Below are 16,561 nucleotides of genomic sequence, written 5' to 3'. Positions count from 1 at the left end.
GTTGATCACAAGTGAGGTGGCCGGGAAGGCCCTAGCTCTCAGCTGAAGTGAGGGCAGACTTTGTGGGGACTGTGCCCCTAACCTGAGAAGACGCAGTCCCAATGGTGTCATAGTGTCTCTTGCAGCCATTGCAGCAGCTGCAGTGGCATCTCCACTTCCTGAGGGCATCTTTCCATGCAACTGTCTGTCTGCCACCCACACTTTCTAAACCCTGGTGTCCTAGAGGTGGTTTGTCTGGTTCTTGCCGAGTTTTGTTTCTCACAAGGTTCTGAGAGCCTTCTTGGCACACCCGGTGTTAGACACAGGTCTTGCACATGTCACCCTCCAGTCCGTGTCTTCACTTTATGTTCTTTTAACTGCCTTGCACAGAGCACAAGCTTTTAGTCTCGGTGATTTACCATTTTTTTCTTTCATGGATTATGCATTTTTGTGCCATATTTAGGAAATCTTTGCATTGTACAAGATGACGTATGCAGAATGTTCTTGTGCAAGTTGTAGACTTGCAGGTTTTACATTTCGGTCTCAGAGCTATTGAGTTACACAGAGGTGTCCACTTGTGCAACACTGAACTGAGGAGCCTGCCACCCCAGCACTCTGCCCCTGTCCCTCTGCAGGTCTGGCTTCCTCCCTCTGTCCTGTGGGCCTGCACGTCCGTCATGTTCCCCGGACACACCACTATCTTGGTGATTGTGGCTTCACGAGAAATCTTGAAATAAGATGGCATGGATCCTTCAACTTCATTTCCTAATTACTTCGGTTATTATAGTTTCCTTTCCTCTCCATATAATTTTATAATCAGTTTGTCTTTTTTACAAAATAGCCTGCTTGGACTTTGGCTGGAGTTATGTTGACTGACCTGGGGAAACTGGCCTTCCTAAAAATGTATGGTCTTCCAAATCAGGTAAGCCGTGACTTCGCCACTTAATTTAGGCCTTCTTTAACTTCCTTCAGAAGTAATACTAATTTTCAGCATACAGATGCTGGGCATATTTTGTCAAATAAACTTTCCTTAAGTATTTCATGGTTTTTGATGCTATTATTTTTTTAAATTTCAAATTACTCATTGCTAATACACAGAAATACAAGAGCTTTAAATTTAAAAAAAAAATTATTTATGTATTTATATTTTAAAGGCATAGAGACAGGGAGAGATCTCTTCTCTGCTCTTTCACTCCCCAAACGGCCATAACAGCCAGGGCTGGGCCAGGCCAAAGCCAGGAGCCAGGAACTCCATCCAGGACTCCCACGTGGATGTCAGGAACTCAAGTATTTGAGCCATCACCTCCCACCTCCCAGGATGCATTAGCAGACAGACAGCTAGATTGGAAGCCGGGACGCAAATCAGCACTCCCATAAGGGATGTGGGTGTCCTAACCTGGTGTTCGAAACACTGCATCTCCAAGAGGGGTCTTAACCACAGAGCCACACTCCTACCCTGACCACTGGCTTCTGCATATTGATAAACTCACTCGTTACTTTTACTGGCTTTCTTGTAGATTCCATAGAATTTTCTCCCTGGATATTCATGTGTTTGTGAGAGGAGATAGCCTCTCCCCTCACTGCCCTGAGGAGGACCTCAAGGCTGACCGGGAGAGGTGACAGCCAATCTGGTTCACTCACCTCTTCAGGGAGCAGCACGTTTTTAGAAAGATGTTCTTTTCTGGGTTTAGGTAGCTTTCTTCTTCTCCTCTTCAGTTAGGAAATTCTCTCTTTGCCAAGAGTTTTACCATGAGTGGATACCAAATTTGGTCAAATGATTTTTTGGCCGGCGCCGCAGCTCACTAGGCTAATCCTCCACCTTGCGGCGCTGGCACACCGGGTTCTAGTCCCGGTCGGGGCACCGAACCTGTCCCGGTTGTCCCTCTTCCAGGCCAGCTCTCTGCTGTGGCCAGGGAGTGCAGTGGAGGATGGCCCAAGTGCTTGGGCCCTGCACCCCATGGGAGACCAGGAGAAGCACCTGGCTCCTGTCATCGGATCAGCACGGTGCGCCGGCCGGCCGCAGCGCGCCTACCGCAGCGGCCATTGGGGGGGTGAACCAATGGCAAAAGGAAGACCTTTCCCTCTGTCTCTCTCTCACTGTCCACTCTGCCTGTCAAAAAAATAAAAATAAATGACTTTTCTGCATTTATTGAGAAAATCAGACATATGGTTTTTCTTCTTCTTCTTTTTTTAAAGATTTATTTATTTATTTATTTTAAAGTCAGAGTTACACAGAGAGAGGAGAGGCAGAGAGAGAGAGGAGAGAGGTCTTCCATCCGCTGGTTCACTCCCCAAATGGCCTCAACGGCCGGAGCTGCATCGATCTGAAACCAGGAGCCAGGAGCTTCCTCTGGGTCTCCCACACGGGTGCAGGGGCCCAAGGACTTGGGCCATCTTCCACTGCTTTCCCAGGTCATAGCAGAGAGCTGGATCAGAAGAGGAGCAGCCGGAACTAGAACCGGCGCCCATATGGGATGCCGGCACTTCAGGCCGGGGCGTTAACCCACTGCGCCACAGCGCCGGCCCCAAACCCACTGATTTTCAACTATGAAAACAGCTTCATAGTCCTGGAATAAACTCCACTTGATCACAATATATTATGTATCTCTATCAGTGCTGGCTACACATGTTTAATATTTTGTTAGAAGATTTTTATATCTCTGCTCATGAGAGACTGGTCTGCAATTCTCTTTTCCTATGTCTTTCTCTGATCTGGTATTGGGATAACACTGGCTTCAAAAACAGAACTGAGCAGCGTTCTCCCCCTCTACTTTTCTGGAAGAGCTGTGTAAAGTCAGCATCATTTCTTCCTTAAGCACTGTACATGTCGGGCAGAGTCTCGTGAGGCCAGTTAGACCTGAAGCTTTTCTAGTCTGAAGGTTTTTCAGCTACAGACTTGATTCCTTCAATAGACACAGGGCTGTTTGGATAACCTGCGTCTTCTACGAGCAGGTTTGGATGTTTGTGTCTTGCAAGGAACTTGCTGACTTCATCTAAACTTGATTCCACGGCATGAAGTTGTTTATAACCTTCCCTCCTGGACTGAAATCCTAGCCGGCTCCAGGCTCACTGTGCTGTGCTTCATGAGGCCAGGGGAGGGGGGTGTCCCCTTACCCAGGGATCACGTGGCCTCTGCGTAGACAGCCCTCTTCTCAGGTACCCACTGGCTGGACCCCAACTCAGATGCGGCCTCACTCTGCTTCCCAGGCCTCAGCTACAGGACCCAAGTGGCCAGTGCATCTCCCCATTGTCAATGAGTTTGGCAGCTGGGATGGGCAAAGGGGAACCCAGGGGAAACTGGGAGAGGCATCCGCACAGCCCAATCAGATGCAACTTCTCACCTCACACACGTGGCTGGGGGCAGGGAAAAGGACAAAGAACTAAGCAGGTAATGCTAAAAATGCATTTTATTTCCAAGTCTGCTTTTTATTTAGCCATAAAAATAATGCCCTCAACCGCACCAAGAGCAGGGAACTGTGAAAAGCACAGGAAGAGCCGTGTGCCGGGTGTGAGGCCCAGGTGCGCCTAACTGCCCTGGTGGGCAGGAGACCCCAGGAGCGCACACTTGCAGATCCTGAGCAGTCATGGGTGGTACCTGAACAATACCTGTCCACACAGAGGGCTTTCACACTAGGAATCTCGCAAAAACTAAGAAAGGAGAAGAAGAATTCTCTCTAGTATGATGTCTTTATGAGACCTGGAGTCAACCAAAATTATACCACATATTGTACCAAAAATTCAGAAGTAGCCATCTGAGGGAGGAGGGGTGGAACCAGAGCTCGCACAGGAAGTGGTGCCAAGAGTCTAGAGCTAAGCTGTGCTTGGTCAGCCATGGTCACAGCTACAAAACGCAGGCTGTAGCTAATGTGCTGCATGTAGCTAGCATGCTTTTGTGTATACCTTAAATATTTCATAGCACTGTGGAGATTTTAAAAATAAAGCCTACTTGCGAGTAAGAAGGGCAGATTGAAGGGAAACAGCTGTCTTCGCTCTCTCATTTAACCCACACACACTTGTCACTGCTCTCTTAAAGACACAAACCTCCAAGGATAAGGACAACAGTGGTCTGCGAATGGCAACACCACTTAGAAGCTGCTGAAATCAAGCGACAGCTGTGGCCTGTGGAGCCCATTAACGAAGCTGACACGCAGGCCTTAGAAAATGGGTCCTCATGGCCAAGCCCGCAGGAGGAGCCAAAGTGGAGCCAGCACCGCGCGGGGCTCACATATCGCGAGGCCAAGAGGAGCCCACCCTGGGTCTCCTTCCCAGGACAGCAGGGGCCTTTCTGCAGGTACCCCGTGTCCTCCTGGGAGTGGTGAGGCAGACAGGGCTGAGGGCTGCCACAGTGTGGCTAAGGGCAGAGGGCATGGTCCACTGGGGGCAAGACACCTTCAGAATTCTCTCCCAACCTAGCGCAGACCCTGACCCCCAAAGGAAGGAGCTGGTTTCTGTGGGATCCTCTTGTAGGGAGCCCCAGATGAAGCCTTGACCACACGTCAGGCTGACACCCATGGTCTAAATGTCTTGAGATTTTTTTTCATAACCAACCCACACAACTACTTCCAAGGCAAAGCAGAGAACACTTCCAGCCTCCCTGGCTCAGCAGCCAACCTGACCCTGAGCAGGCAGCTGCTCACAGCTGGCAAATCAGCCCAAAGGCTGAGCACCCCCACCACAGGTTTTTTAAACAAAGTTTTAATGGAACACAATCACACCCACTCCAAACATACCACCTGTGGCTCCTCCGCACTAACGATGGCAGAGACCATGCAGCCCATAAAGTGAAACAGTTGCCATTTGGCCTTTTACAGGAGACCTGGTCACTGTTCCATCATCCTCAGCAGGGCCGCCTGCCTCTGACCCTGCGTGAGCACAGCCTGCCTGCACCTGCTCCCTGGCTGGACCCCCTGCTGTCAGACAGGTCTACACTGGCTTGTGTGGCTGTGCCCACTGAGGACTTCATTCTCACCTAAGTGGACTGTGGTAGACAGAAAACCCTCATCTGAAGACAGAGACAGAAATACACTGAGAAGAGCCACAGACAACACACGAAGCAAGAGACCCCCTTTTGGGACTTCACCCTGGGAGCCGGGAGCCCTCACACCAAGAAGCTGGCTTACAGAGATGCCCAGAGAGCAGCCGCCGCAGAAAGCTCTTGAAATAAAAACCATGATGGCTGACTGGTGCTGTGGCTCAGTGGGTTAAAACTGTGGCCTGCAGCACCGGCATCGCATATGGGCTGGTTCGATTCCCAGCTTCTCCACTTCCAATCTGGCTCCCTGCTGATGGCCTGGACAAGCAGTGGAAGGCGGCCCAAGTCCTTGTGCCCCTGGACCCATGAGGGAGACCCAGATGAAGCTCTGGGATCCTGGCCCAGTCCTGGTCATTGTGGCCATTTGAGGAGTAAACCAGAGGATGGAAGGTCTCTGTCTCTCATTCTCTTTCTGTAACTCTGCCTCTCAAATAAATAAATATTTAAAAAAGAAAAAAGAAATTCAGGACTTGGAGCTCAAGATACAGACCTTTAAAAAAATAAATAAAGATGGGGCAGTGCAATGGCCTAATGAGTAAAGCCACCGCCTGCAGTGCCGGCATCCCATATGGGTGCCAGTTCGAGTCCCAGCTGCTCCTCTTCCGATCCAGTTCTCTGCTGTGGCCTGGGAAAGCAGAAGATGGCCCAAGTGCTTGGGCCCCTGCACCCGTGTAGGAGACCTGAATGAAGCTCCTGGCTTCTGGCTTTGGATCGGCTCAGTTCCTGCTGTTGTGGCCATTTGTGGAGTGAATCAACGGATGGAAGACCTCTCTCTCCTCTCTTTGCCTCTGCCTCTCCGTAACTCTTTCAAATAAATAAATAAATTTTAAAAAAAGAGAGAGAGAGAGAGAGCGCGTGAGAGCGCGAGAAACTAAAGTACTAGAAAGTACAGCAAGAAGATTAAGATAGCACAAAATAGAAACAATTGTAGATTGGCAAGTTTTTTGTTGTTGTTGTTGTTGTTTTGTTTCTTTTTGTTTGTTTGTTTGTTTTTGACAGGCAGAGTGGACAGTGAGAGAGAGAGACAGAGAGAAAGGTCTTCCTTTTTGCCGTTGGTTCACCCCCCAATGGCCGCCGCGGTTGGCGCGCTGCGGCCGGCGCACCACGCTGATCCAATGGCAGGAGCCAGGTGCTTCTCCTGGTCTCCCATGGGGTGCAGGACCCAAGGACTTGGGCCATCCTCCACTGCACTCCCTGGCCACAGCAGAGAGCTGGCCTGGAAGAGGAGCAACCGGGACAGGATCGGTGACCCAACCGGGACTAGAACCCGGTGTGCCGGCGCCGCAAGGTGGAGGATTAACCTATTGAGCCGCGGCGCCAGCGATTGGCAAGGTTTTTTAAAAAATATACCCCTTGAAACCTTTTTCCAGGAAGTTCTAGAGCTCTTTCCCAGCACAAGAAAAAGGGAAATCTGCTAGGCACAGGCAGGAGAGGGAGGGAAGACAGCTGGGCAGCAGGCCAGGGACAGCCAGATGGGGCAAAAGGTGGGGAAGGGGCCAGAGTGGTGGTGTGGTGGGTTAAGACGCCACCTGTGATGCCAGCATCCTCTGTCAGAGCGCTGGCCCAAGTCCTGGCTGTTCCTAGCTAGTCGGCTTCCCCGCCAGCAGGTCGTGGCTCAGGTACTCCGCCACCACAAGGGAAACCTGGATGGAGTTCTAGACTTCTGGCTTCAGCCTTGCCCAGCCCCAGTGCTGCAGGCATCTGGGGAGTGACCCAGAGGACGAAAGATCTCTCTCCTTCTTCCTTTCTCCTTCTCTCTCTTTCTGCCTTTCTAATAAATAAATAAACCTTTAAAAAAAAAAGTGGGGATGGGATGGGGAAGAACTCCAGGTGAGGCACTTGTGTTAGGGTGCGAGCTTGTCATGCGCACAGAAAAAAAGACTAAACAGCCAAGATTGAGGGTAGACTCCAGAGAAAACAAAAAGCTGGCAAGAAGGGAGATCAGCCCCAGCACAGCACACGGCCACGGTGAACACTCACAGTCAGTAACAGAACCATGAGGCAGACATGGGGCCAGGGAGGGGTGGAGAGGCACCCTGCCACTGAGGGAGACAGGCCCTCAGGGGAGTCCACAGTGGGAAGTGGCGCCTCCGGGAGGGGGTGTGGGGCGTGACAGGCTCGTGCTAGTTATAAAGTGGCCAGATGTTCTTCGAATTTGTCTGTTATTTTTTAGGATTTAAATTTTTTGAATTACAAACATAATTATCTGGTGAGGCAAAAACAATGTCATCCCAATGCCTGCTTAATCATAATACAGAGTTATTTTCTCTCAAATATCACTCCCCCATGTTCTACTCCCACAGTACTCGTGGCAGTAGAGGGGCTGAGCTGGCACCGAGAAGGGGAGGTGCACTGTGGCTGACTGGGAGGCTGGGCAGCCCCCCTTCCTGGCCACACGCATCACAACATGGCTGGGATCCAAAAGGCCTCCCCACCAGTTCACACTGAAGCAACTTTTTGTTTAAAGAAAAACAAACCAGGGGCCAGCTCCGTGGTATAGAGGGTTGGGCCTCTGCCAGCAGTGTCAGCATCCCATGTGGGCACCGATTCAAGTCCCAGCCGCTCCACTTCCCATCCAGCTCCCTGCTGTGGCCTGGGAAAGCCGTGGAGGACGGCCCAAGTGCTTGGGTTACTGCACCCAAGTGAGAGACCCGGAAGTAGCTCCTGGCTCTTGGCTTCAACTGGCCTAGACCCAGCCGCCGTAGCCATGTGGGGAGTGAGCTACCAGATACAATACCTCTACCCCCCCCCCCCGCCGCCTTTCAAATAAATACATAAATCTTAAAAAGAGAAAAAGAAAAACCAACCAGGTGGGAAGGGTGCAGATGCCCTCCATGGCTCTTCCTGCGCCTGTTCAGGCCCACAAAGCCCCTTAGGTAGCCAAGAAATCCCAAGAGGCCAGCCACAGCCGCCCAGAGACTCAGGCCTGGGCCCATGTTGGCGGCACTCAGAGCTAAGTCCTGGCCTTCCAAAGGCAGCCTTGCAGAGGAGGCACTGTCTTCCTCCTCCTCGGTGGGCAGCCTCCCCAGCCCAGGCCAAGCGTTTTATGGGGACACATCGGGTTCTGCAAGACTTGGTGGGGGTACCTATGCTTCCGCCCTAGGCCGTAAAACACCTCAGAGCACATCTGTGTCTGTCCAACAAGGAGCAGGTAAGCACACTCAACACCCAGCATCTCTGTCTGGAGTCTGCGGTCTCCCTGACGACACTCGTGAGAACTAGAGGCTGGGTTGGAGGACACCACTCGGGCTCCCTCCCAAGCTTTCACGTACTCTGTCTGAACGAATCCCAGCCAAACCTCTGAGTAATGGCTCCAGAGATCCATCCTAACCCAGACTAGACAGCTGAGGCCAAAGGCACGTCGATGCCCAGGTGCAAATAAATGCAATGGAGAGTAAGACTAAAATAAAAACCTCTTTTGAAGTTACACAGGTACATGCATTTTAAAAAAATTATTTACTTGAAAGGCAGAGGTAGAGAGAGAAAATGAGAGGGAGAGACAGAGACACAGAGGTTTTCCATCCTCTGGTTCACTCCCCAAAAGGCCACAATGGCCGGAGCTGGGCTGATCTGAAGCCAGGAGCTCCCTCCGGGTCTCCCACATGGGGTACAGGGGCCCAAGCACTTGGGCCATCCTCCACTGCTCTCCCAGGCCATCAACAGAGAGCTGGATCGGAAGTGGGGCAGTGGGACTCAAACCAGGGCCCATATCGGATGCCGGTGCTGCAGGCAGCAGTTTTACCAGCTGCGCCACAGTACTGCCCTGCGTGCATTTCCTAAAATTCAGCTAATGTGCACTAAGATTTGTTTCATGCATACACATTTTACTTATAAGAAAAAAATTAAACACTAAATTCTAGTTAATAAGCAAACTGAGAGGGTGGCACAGTGGTGTAGCAGGTAAAGCTGCCGCCTGCAACACCAGTATCCCATATGGGCGCTGGTTTGAGTCCCAGCTGCTCCACTTCCAATCCAGGTCCCTGCTAATGCGCCTGGGAAAGCAGTGGAGGATGGCCCAAGTGCTAGGGTCCCTGCCACCCATGTAGGAGACCCAGAGGGAGTTCCAGGCTCCTGGCTTCGGCCTTACCCATTTGGCCATTTGGGGAGTGAACCAGTGGATGGAAAATCTCCCTCTCTCTCTCTCTCTGCAACTGTGCCATTCAAATAAATAATTTAAAAGAGAGAGAGAGAGAGAGACTAAGCTGAGCAGGATTCATAGTGGCTGGTGAGGGGCACACAGGTTGATTTTATTGCTCTGCCTACTTCTGCAATGTCTGAAATGTTCTGTGGTTAAAGTTAAAAATCTTGGCCGGCGCCGTAGCTCAACAGGCTAATCCTCCGCCTTGCGGCGCCGGCACACCGGGTTCTAGTCCCGGTTGGGGCACCGATCCTGTCCCGGTTGCCCCGCTTCCAGGCCAGCTCTCTGCTGTGGCCAGGGAGTGCAGTGGAGGATGACCCAAGTTCTTGGGCCCTGCACCCCATGGGAGACCAGGAGAAGCACCTGGCTCCTGCCATCGGAACAGCGCGGTGCGCCGGCCGCAGCGCGCTACCGCGGCGGCCATTGGAGGGTGAACCAACGGCAAAAGGAAGACCTTTCTCTCTGTCTCTCTCTCACTGTCCACTCTGCCTGTCAAAAATTAAAAAAAATAAAAAAATAAAAAAATCTGGAGGTGATCATTTATCCTAGTGATCTGCTGGTCTGCATCCCACAGCACAGGGCCTGGTTGTGTCCCGGCTCTGCTGCAGACTCCAGCTTCCTGTTGCGGTGGCTGAAGCCCTTGCCATTTCTTGCCATTTCCTGCCAACTTCATGGAGACTCAAAGATTGAGTTCCCAGTGCCTGGCTTCATCAGATGGGGGACCTCTCGCGCTCTCGTTCGCCCTCTCTCTCTGCCTCTCAAATAATTAATTTTTTAAGAAACTTAAAAATCATGAGAGAACATGAGATGTTATTTCCTTAATGTGCTGACCACCAGGGGGATGGGCAATCGCCTCCAAATTGCAAATGTGCATCCCCAGGGCCCAGTGGTTTCTCCTAAGGATGTGTCCCACAGACTGGTTGACCAGTGTGAAACAGTATGCACAGGAGTCCAGTTACTGCTCACTGCCACCATGAACAGCAAAAGACTGTGGTGTGAAACTGGAATAGGAGGGGTCCCAGGGCCCAGACCAGAAGGAACATTTTTCTCTACGACCTTTTGTGCTTCTTGAATGTTGTACCACATTCAGTCTGAAGAACAATCAGTTAACAGACAGTCAAAACTCTTAACCAAATTCCCAGCTGCTCTTAAACACACAGTCAAAGCTGTTCCCACGATACCCCCCTAACTACCCTGGTTTCCATAAAGGTCCTCCTCCTGTCACTGCGTCACTGTGCAGAGCAGGCCCTGAGCAACAGGAGCCCTGCTGGCGACAGCGCCTGTCTGGGGTGGTACTCACGGTGACGCCGCCCAGGATGCTCAGGAGGCTGTGCACGCTGTCTCCAGCCAGAACGTCTTTGACCACCACCTCGGTGCCGTCCTGCACTCAGAAAGCACAGTGAGTCATTAGTCCAGACTCTGGGGGCGGGGTTGTCCACAGGACTGGTAGGGAGGTTCAGACGGACAAGCCTGCTGATAAGCTCGAAAGAAAACGAGGATGAACAACGCCTGTCCAGCGGAGCCTCGGGCTCTCAGTGCCCTGACTTCCCAGGGTGGGTCCAGGTGTCTCCAACCGCAGGGCTCTGGGAGACAAACCAACTAGTTCCCAACATTCCCAGTGTAGAGAGATTTACAATAAACTGAGATTTATTTGTGTTTGTTTAAAAAGCATAACGTTGGGAATGAGGTGGGGAGAGACCGACCATCTGCTGGTTCACTTCTCAAGTGGCCTTAACAGCCAGGTCTGGGCCAGGCCAAAGCCAGGAGCCTGGAACGCCATCCAGTCTCCCACGTGGGTGCAGGGGCCCAAGCACTTGAGCCGTCCTCTGCTGCTTTCCCAGGCACATTAGCAGGGAGCTGGATCAGAAGTGGAGCAGCCGGGACTTGAACTGGTGCTCCAGCAAGGGTACTGACATTGCAAGTGGCTGATTAACCTGCTGCACTACAACGCTTGCCTCTGACAGCATCTCAGCATGATTTCACCCCAGGCTAAAGAAAAGGGAGAAAACCATGCAGTTTTGTGATTTAATACAAGAACATGTCAGCTTGACCCCAGAAGTCCTTTTCAAAAAAATAAAAGATTTGTTTTTATTTGAAAGGCAGAGTTACAGAGAGACAGAGGCAGAGAAAGAGAAAGAGAGAGAGAGAGAGAGAGAGAGAGAGAGGTCTTGCATTGGCTGGTTCACTCCCCAAATGGCCACAACAGCTACAACTGGGCTGATCTGAAGCCAGGAGCCAGGAGCTTCCTCTGAGTCTCCCACACAGATGCAGGGGCCCAAGCACTTGGGCCATCTTCTACTGATTTCCCAGGCCATAGCAGAGGGCTGAGAGCAGGAGCAGGAGCAGCCAGGACTTGACTGGCACCCACATGGGATGCCGGTACTGCAGGCAGTGGCTTATCCTGCTATGCCACAGTGCTGGCTTCCAGAAGTCCTTTTTGAAGTCATCCAAATCCTGCACTGGTCTCTTCCCTTCTGGTCCAAAGGCCAGAGAGGCACCAGCTCTGTTCCTTGCAGGAGGCCCCCCAGGAGTCGGACCAGGAGCCTCTGGTCTTCCAGTTGACACCTCTGTTCCTCAGGGCTGCGGCTCTACCTCTCCAGACCGGATGGAAGAAGGCCCTTTCCTTCCACAATCTCACCAGCTCTAGCCACGGACTAAGCTATACCTCGGAATCAAAACTTCTGCCCAAGGGTGGTCATTTGGCCTAGCAGCTGAGGAGCCTGGAAGGCTGGGGGCGCCCCATCCTATACTGGAGACCCAGATTCATTGCCAATTCTCAGTTCCCGCTATTACAGATGCTCACAGGCAGCCAAGTGATGGTTCAAGTAGCTGAATCCCTGCCATCCACCTGGGAGACCTGGATGGAGTTCCCAGCTCCTGGCTTCGGCCTGGTCCAACCCTGGCCATTGCAGGCATTTGGGGGGTGAATGAGCAGATGTGAACGCCGGTGCTTGCTCTCGCCTTCCTGCCCCGCCCCACATCTTTCTGCCATCAGACTTCTTTAAAAATCTGCCCAGACAACTCCTTTGGTGTGGAAACCCCAGGACAGTGCAGGAGCCATCGGGAGTTTCACCCAGTCCTGGGACCATGGCAAAGACGTGAGTTCTCATGGGATTCACTGAGGGTTTGCCTTAACCCACAGCAAGCAGTGGGAGGCCCAGGTCACGGCCCCCAGGAACCAATACCACTGCCGGAAAGCAACTCAACGTTGAAAGGACCTGCAGTGGGGACCCCACAACACCCTTGGCAATGGCAACTCCAAGTATGCGATTTCATTGGCAGGAAAGAAGAATTTAGCTCCTGGGTGAGTTACAACTGTGCCTGAAAGTAGGGCAAGGGTTCACGGATGGTAATAAATTAGCATAACGACTAACATCAAAATTAAAGGGAGTATTCTGAGTTCTCAGAAAAACGTGTTTGCAAGTGAAATGTAGAGAGAAAACCACATAAAACACCACTGTATGTGTTACACAGTGAGTGCCCAAGTGCACAAGAGCAGGAGGCACTGCACCTAAGTAACATGTTTGAACGGTGGAAGGAAGGTGTACCTCTCCCCTGAATGTTGCCCTCACCTTTCAGTGGGAAACTCCAGAGACGTAAGATGACAGATAGCTACGTGACAGCACGGTCGCCCCCGACTCACCACGTCCTGGACGCAGACCTCCAGCCGGCCATCCTGGACCACGTAGATGCTGGTGTCAGGTTCGCCCGGCTGGAACACGGGCTCCCCCTCCTGCAGCTGCACGAAGACCATGTGCTTGCAAAGCTCCAGGAACAGCGGCTTCTCAAAGTGGCCCAGGACCCTGCAGGAACCAGAGCAGGGGAAGGCAGAAACCACAGGCAACCTCAGCCAGGATTTTAAACTTCTGAGATCCCCATCAGCTCAAAGGACTCCTCAAGCTTTGACTGTGAACTGGATCCCGGGGCTTCCTGGGGTGAGCCAGGTGAACAAGAGGAAGGGGTACCCTGCAGGGCCTGATGGCAAGACAGGGAGGGGAGGGACCCAGACAGCAGCCACACCCAGACACGGCTCACTTGATCTGCACTCGTCACTGAGGGAGGAAACACTGATACACAGTTCAACAGAACAAGAAAGCACTGGCAGGGAGGCAAGCGCCTCCCGAGGCTCCGCTGCCCAAAGCTGCACTGTGACTGTGATGACACGTGACCCGCCCACGGGCCACGGGGCCGCGGTCACACGGCTTTGCCAGCCACCACAGGAGAGCCAAGCTGAAGACGTTGCGAGTGACACTGTGGGGGGTGGGCACGGTAGGCCGCCCACCCTCACTCTCTCACCGAACACTCTTCAGCATGTACAGGACTTCTGAGGGCAGCTGGCAGCTCTGCACGTCAGACTCGCCGAGGCCAGCCTCCAGCAGGCATGGTGGCGGCTCCCTGGGCTGCAGGGTGGGATACTCCTTCCTGAAACGCAGAATCCTGTGGGGCCAAGATTTGCTCACCCTGGGAACAGTGACATGCCCGTGGCTGTGGGGAGGACCCTGTGGGCTCTCTGTCCCCACCAGGGGGACCACTGGGGTTGTGTGATCTGAGGGACGCTCCAGTACCTCTTGGCCAAAGACAGCACCTTGGTCCTCTTCCGGGTCCGCTGCCGGGGTGCAGCAGCGCTCCCGACCAGTGTGTGGGGCAGCGTGGTCACCTGCAGACCAATGAGACAATAAGTGACCATCTGGCAAGGCGTGAGTGGGCAGCCTGCACTGATGTCAGCTGCCAGGGTGCAGGCGTGCCATCCCCCCCACCTTAAGGGCCACTCTCAAAGGGGACACTGTCATTGACAAGTGCGTAGCTCACAGCCCCAGGACTGTTCTCACTGTGCCCAAAGAGCTTCCTGCCTGCTGCCCCCACCCCTCCTCTTCCATTTGGATCACCATAGTCCCTTCCCACAACCCTTTAAAAACCCACCACTGTTCAGTCCACCTTCTAGCCAGCAGCCACTGCCCCATCTGCCCCGGGTGCAGAACGTTCTCTGACAGCACCCATCCTCCGCCCAGCACAGCAGCGGTCGCGACCGAGGGGCTCAAGCGTGCCGCCCTTTCTGTCTGCAGCCTCACTCAGGCACCACTGCTTCATGGCCTCTGCCTGAGCCCATCACACCGGGCCCAGCGGCCCTTGCCGGTGTTTCCACCACTGTGACTCTTCCTTTAGGTCCTGGGGTCCCTGGCCTCCCAGCCCCTCTCACTGACCACTAGACAGCTTTCTTGGGACTGCTGGTTAAGGGCCACCCACCTGACCTCCAGAGCCTGCTCCAAGTCCTTCGTGTATGGCCCCGACCTCAGCCAGCTGGCCACGCAGTCCTGATGCGGACTGAAGACCCACACCCCTTGAGCTTTTCAGGGTTTCTACAGGGGAGGTTTAGACTCATTCCAAGTGACTCCTGGGAACTGCTGGATCTGGTGGGCCTATTAACTGCCATCAGCTGAAGACCAGAAAGAGCTACGCCAGGCTGCCTATCCCCTGATAGGGCTTGCTAAATGTGGATTCCTGGGCCCCAACATGTGAGGACTCAGGAATCTGTGGTTTAGAAGGTTCCAGAACCTCTACTGATATTGAACAATGAGTCAACACAGCATCTACCTTGGGGGTGAACATGCAGGTCTTTGGGGAACTTGGATACTTAGTCTCAGGGGGCTGACTCCTTCCTCAGCTAAGCCCCCCAAGTCCTGGCAGAGACCACCCATCTGGGCACTAGGACCAAGACTTTGCACCCACCTGTCCCCAGGGAAGTGACATCGTGTCCTGTTTTCCTTTACAGCAAGTGTGCACTTCAGAGTGCCAGGGACCACCATCTTTCCACACTTGGGTCCTTCACTCCACGCCCCCCAGAGCCTCCCGGGCTGCCCCGCCAGCTGAGTTGAGTGGGGAAAGGTACCTCCAGGCAAAAGGTGCTGGGTCTGGCAGGGGCTGCAGAGAGGCCAGAACACCTGACCAAGGTGATCAGACTGGGGAGTCTGCACTACACTTACCTTTCTCATGATCTTCCGGCCATAGAACATTACTTTGTCTCTTTTCCGGAATCTGTACTGAGGAGTGGGCTGCGTCTGTCCTGTAAGGGGAGAGAAGGGGCAGCTGGGAAACTGTGAGAGGGGAGGGCTCCGCCAGGGCAGGCTGCATAAGTGCATGCTGTGAGCGTCCCTGGTGCCACACAGCTGTGGCACTGAGCCAGGCCCTGGAAACTCAGGTGCCAGTCCCACCCCAGCTACCATGGAGTCAGAGTATGGGAAGGGTCTAGGTGACAGCCCTGTTGCATAGGAGGGGGCCTCATCTCCTCTCCCTGGAGTCTTGCTCAGGAAATGAGGGCAGAAAAGGTTCTGAGCTGTCTTGGCCTCCTGAGCCTGGACAGGCCACTGGAGTCCAACACCAGTGTCACAGCTTCTCCACCCTCTGAACCTGGGTCCCAACCAAGGTACTCACGAGATCTCTCAACTCTTCTAGACACAAGAAAGATGATGCTGCCAACAAAGGCCAGTGCCAGGAGGGCTCCAATCACAATCCCCATCAGCTGAGCAAGAGGGGACACCAAGCACCCGTCAGCAAGGCCACCTCGGCCACAGGCCCGCCCAGATGCCACCCGAGAGGCCTGGGAGGTGTTACCATGGTGGACTGTGAATGCTCCTCCATGAGCAGCAGCCCCCAGAAGCGCAGGGCACTTGCCAGGCAGAAGCCAGTCTGGAAGAGAATCAAATGATCTGCATGGACAAGGAGTCAGGGCAGCAAGAACGGAGCTGTGAGTCAGGGGGATTCAATGGCTATGGAGATTTTTGGGGAGAGGCGATCTCACCAGGGGGCTGAGGTCCTCTAAGCCCACCAGCCAAGAAGCTTTCAGGGCAACTTGTCTACCTCAGGTTCCTGGGGCTCATGCTGTGGACAACAGATGCCCCACACATCCTCAACACACCTGAGTCCTGAGAGCTCCGGCTCCCCGAGACACAAGTGGAAGGGGAGCAAGCCCTAGTCACACGGGAGGCAGTGGCCACCACTCAGGGTCCTGCACACAGGGCCCATGGGCCCAGAGAGCCGTGCCTGGAAGTCCCATGGAACCTCTGGATTGAGAACATTCTATATCCGTTCACCAAGCAAAAAAGAAACAGTAGAGAGGGCTGCATGTGCCAGTATCCTACTGTATGCTGGGGGCATGTGAGGGGGGAAGAGAGGGCAAGGCAGGATGGTGAGGTGGGAAACCAGCACAGGCTGCTGCTGGTTCCCTAACAGGTCCAAGAGAAAACAAGACAAAGAAAGAAGCCAGGCAAGCAGCCACTGGCCCTGCATCCTGAGATCCGCACCTTTCTCGCAAGCAGCCAGGAGCTGGATGGGTTGGGGAGACAGCCTTTCTGTCCTTTCGGGTTTCTATACAAACCAGGCACTAACTCGGCACCTGACCTTCAGAGAGCCAGGAC

At 53.3% G+C, this 16,561-nt stretch overlaps 1 protein-coding gene across 1 annotated transcript in view; it reads right to left on the bottom strand.

The window, feature by feature from the left end:
* PNPLA7 (patatin like phospholipase domain containing 7) overlaps positions 1 to 16,561 on the bottom strand; it is an 87,603-nt gene that overhangs the window by 68,767 nt on the left and 2,275 nt on the right. The window contains 7 exon segments of the mRNA XM_062207170.1: positions 10,450 to 10,530; positions 12,793 to 12,952; positions 13,446 to 13,586; positions 13,715 to 13,806; positions 15,131 to 15,210; positions 15,579 to 15,666; positions 15,759 to 15,833. Of these exon segments, the coding sequence (XP_062063154.1) occupies positions 10,450 to 10,530; positions 12,793 to 12,952; positions 13,446 to 13,586; positions 13,715 to 13,806; positions 15,131 to 15,210; positions 15,579 to 15,666; positions 15,759 to 15,833 (717 nt within the window).

Source organism: Lepus europaeus, chromosome 12, assembly GCF_033115175.1.
Source record: "Lepus europaeus isolate LE1 chromosome 12, mLepTim1.pri, whole genome shotgun sequence".
Taxonomy (NCBI): Eukaryota; Metazoa; Chordata; class Mammalia; order Lagomorpha; family Leporidae; genus Lepus; species Lepus europaeus.
Note: the sequence above shows the minus strand (reverse complement) of the source record. Positions and strands in the feature narration are given on the sequence as shown.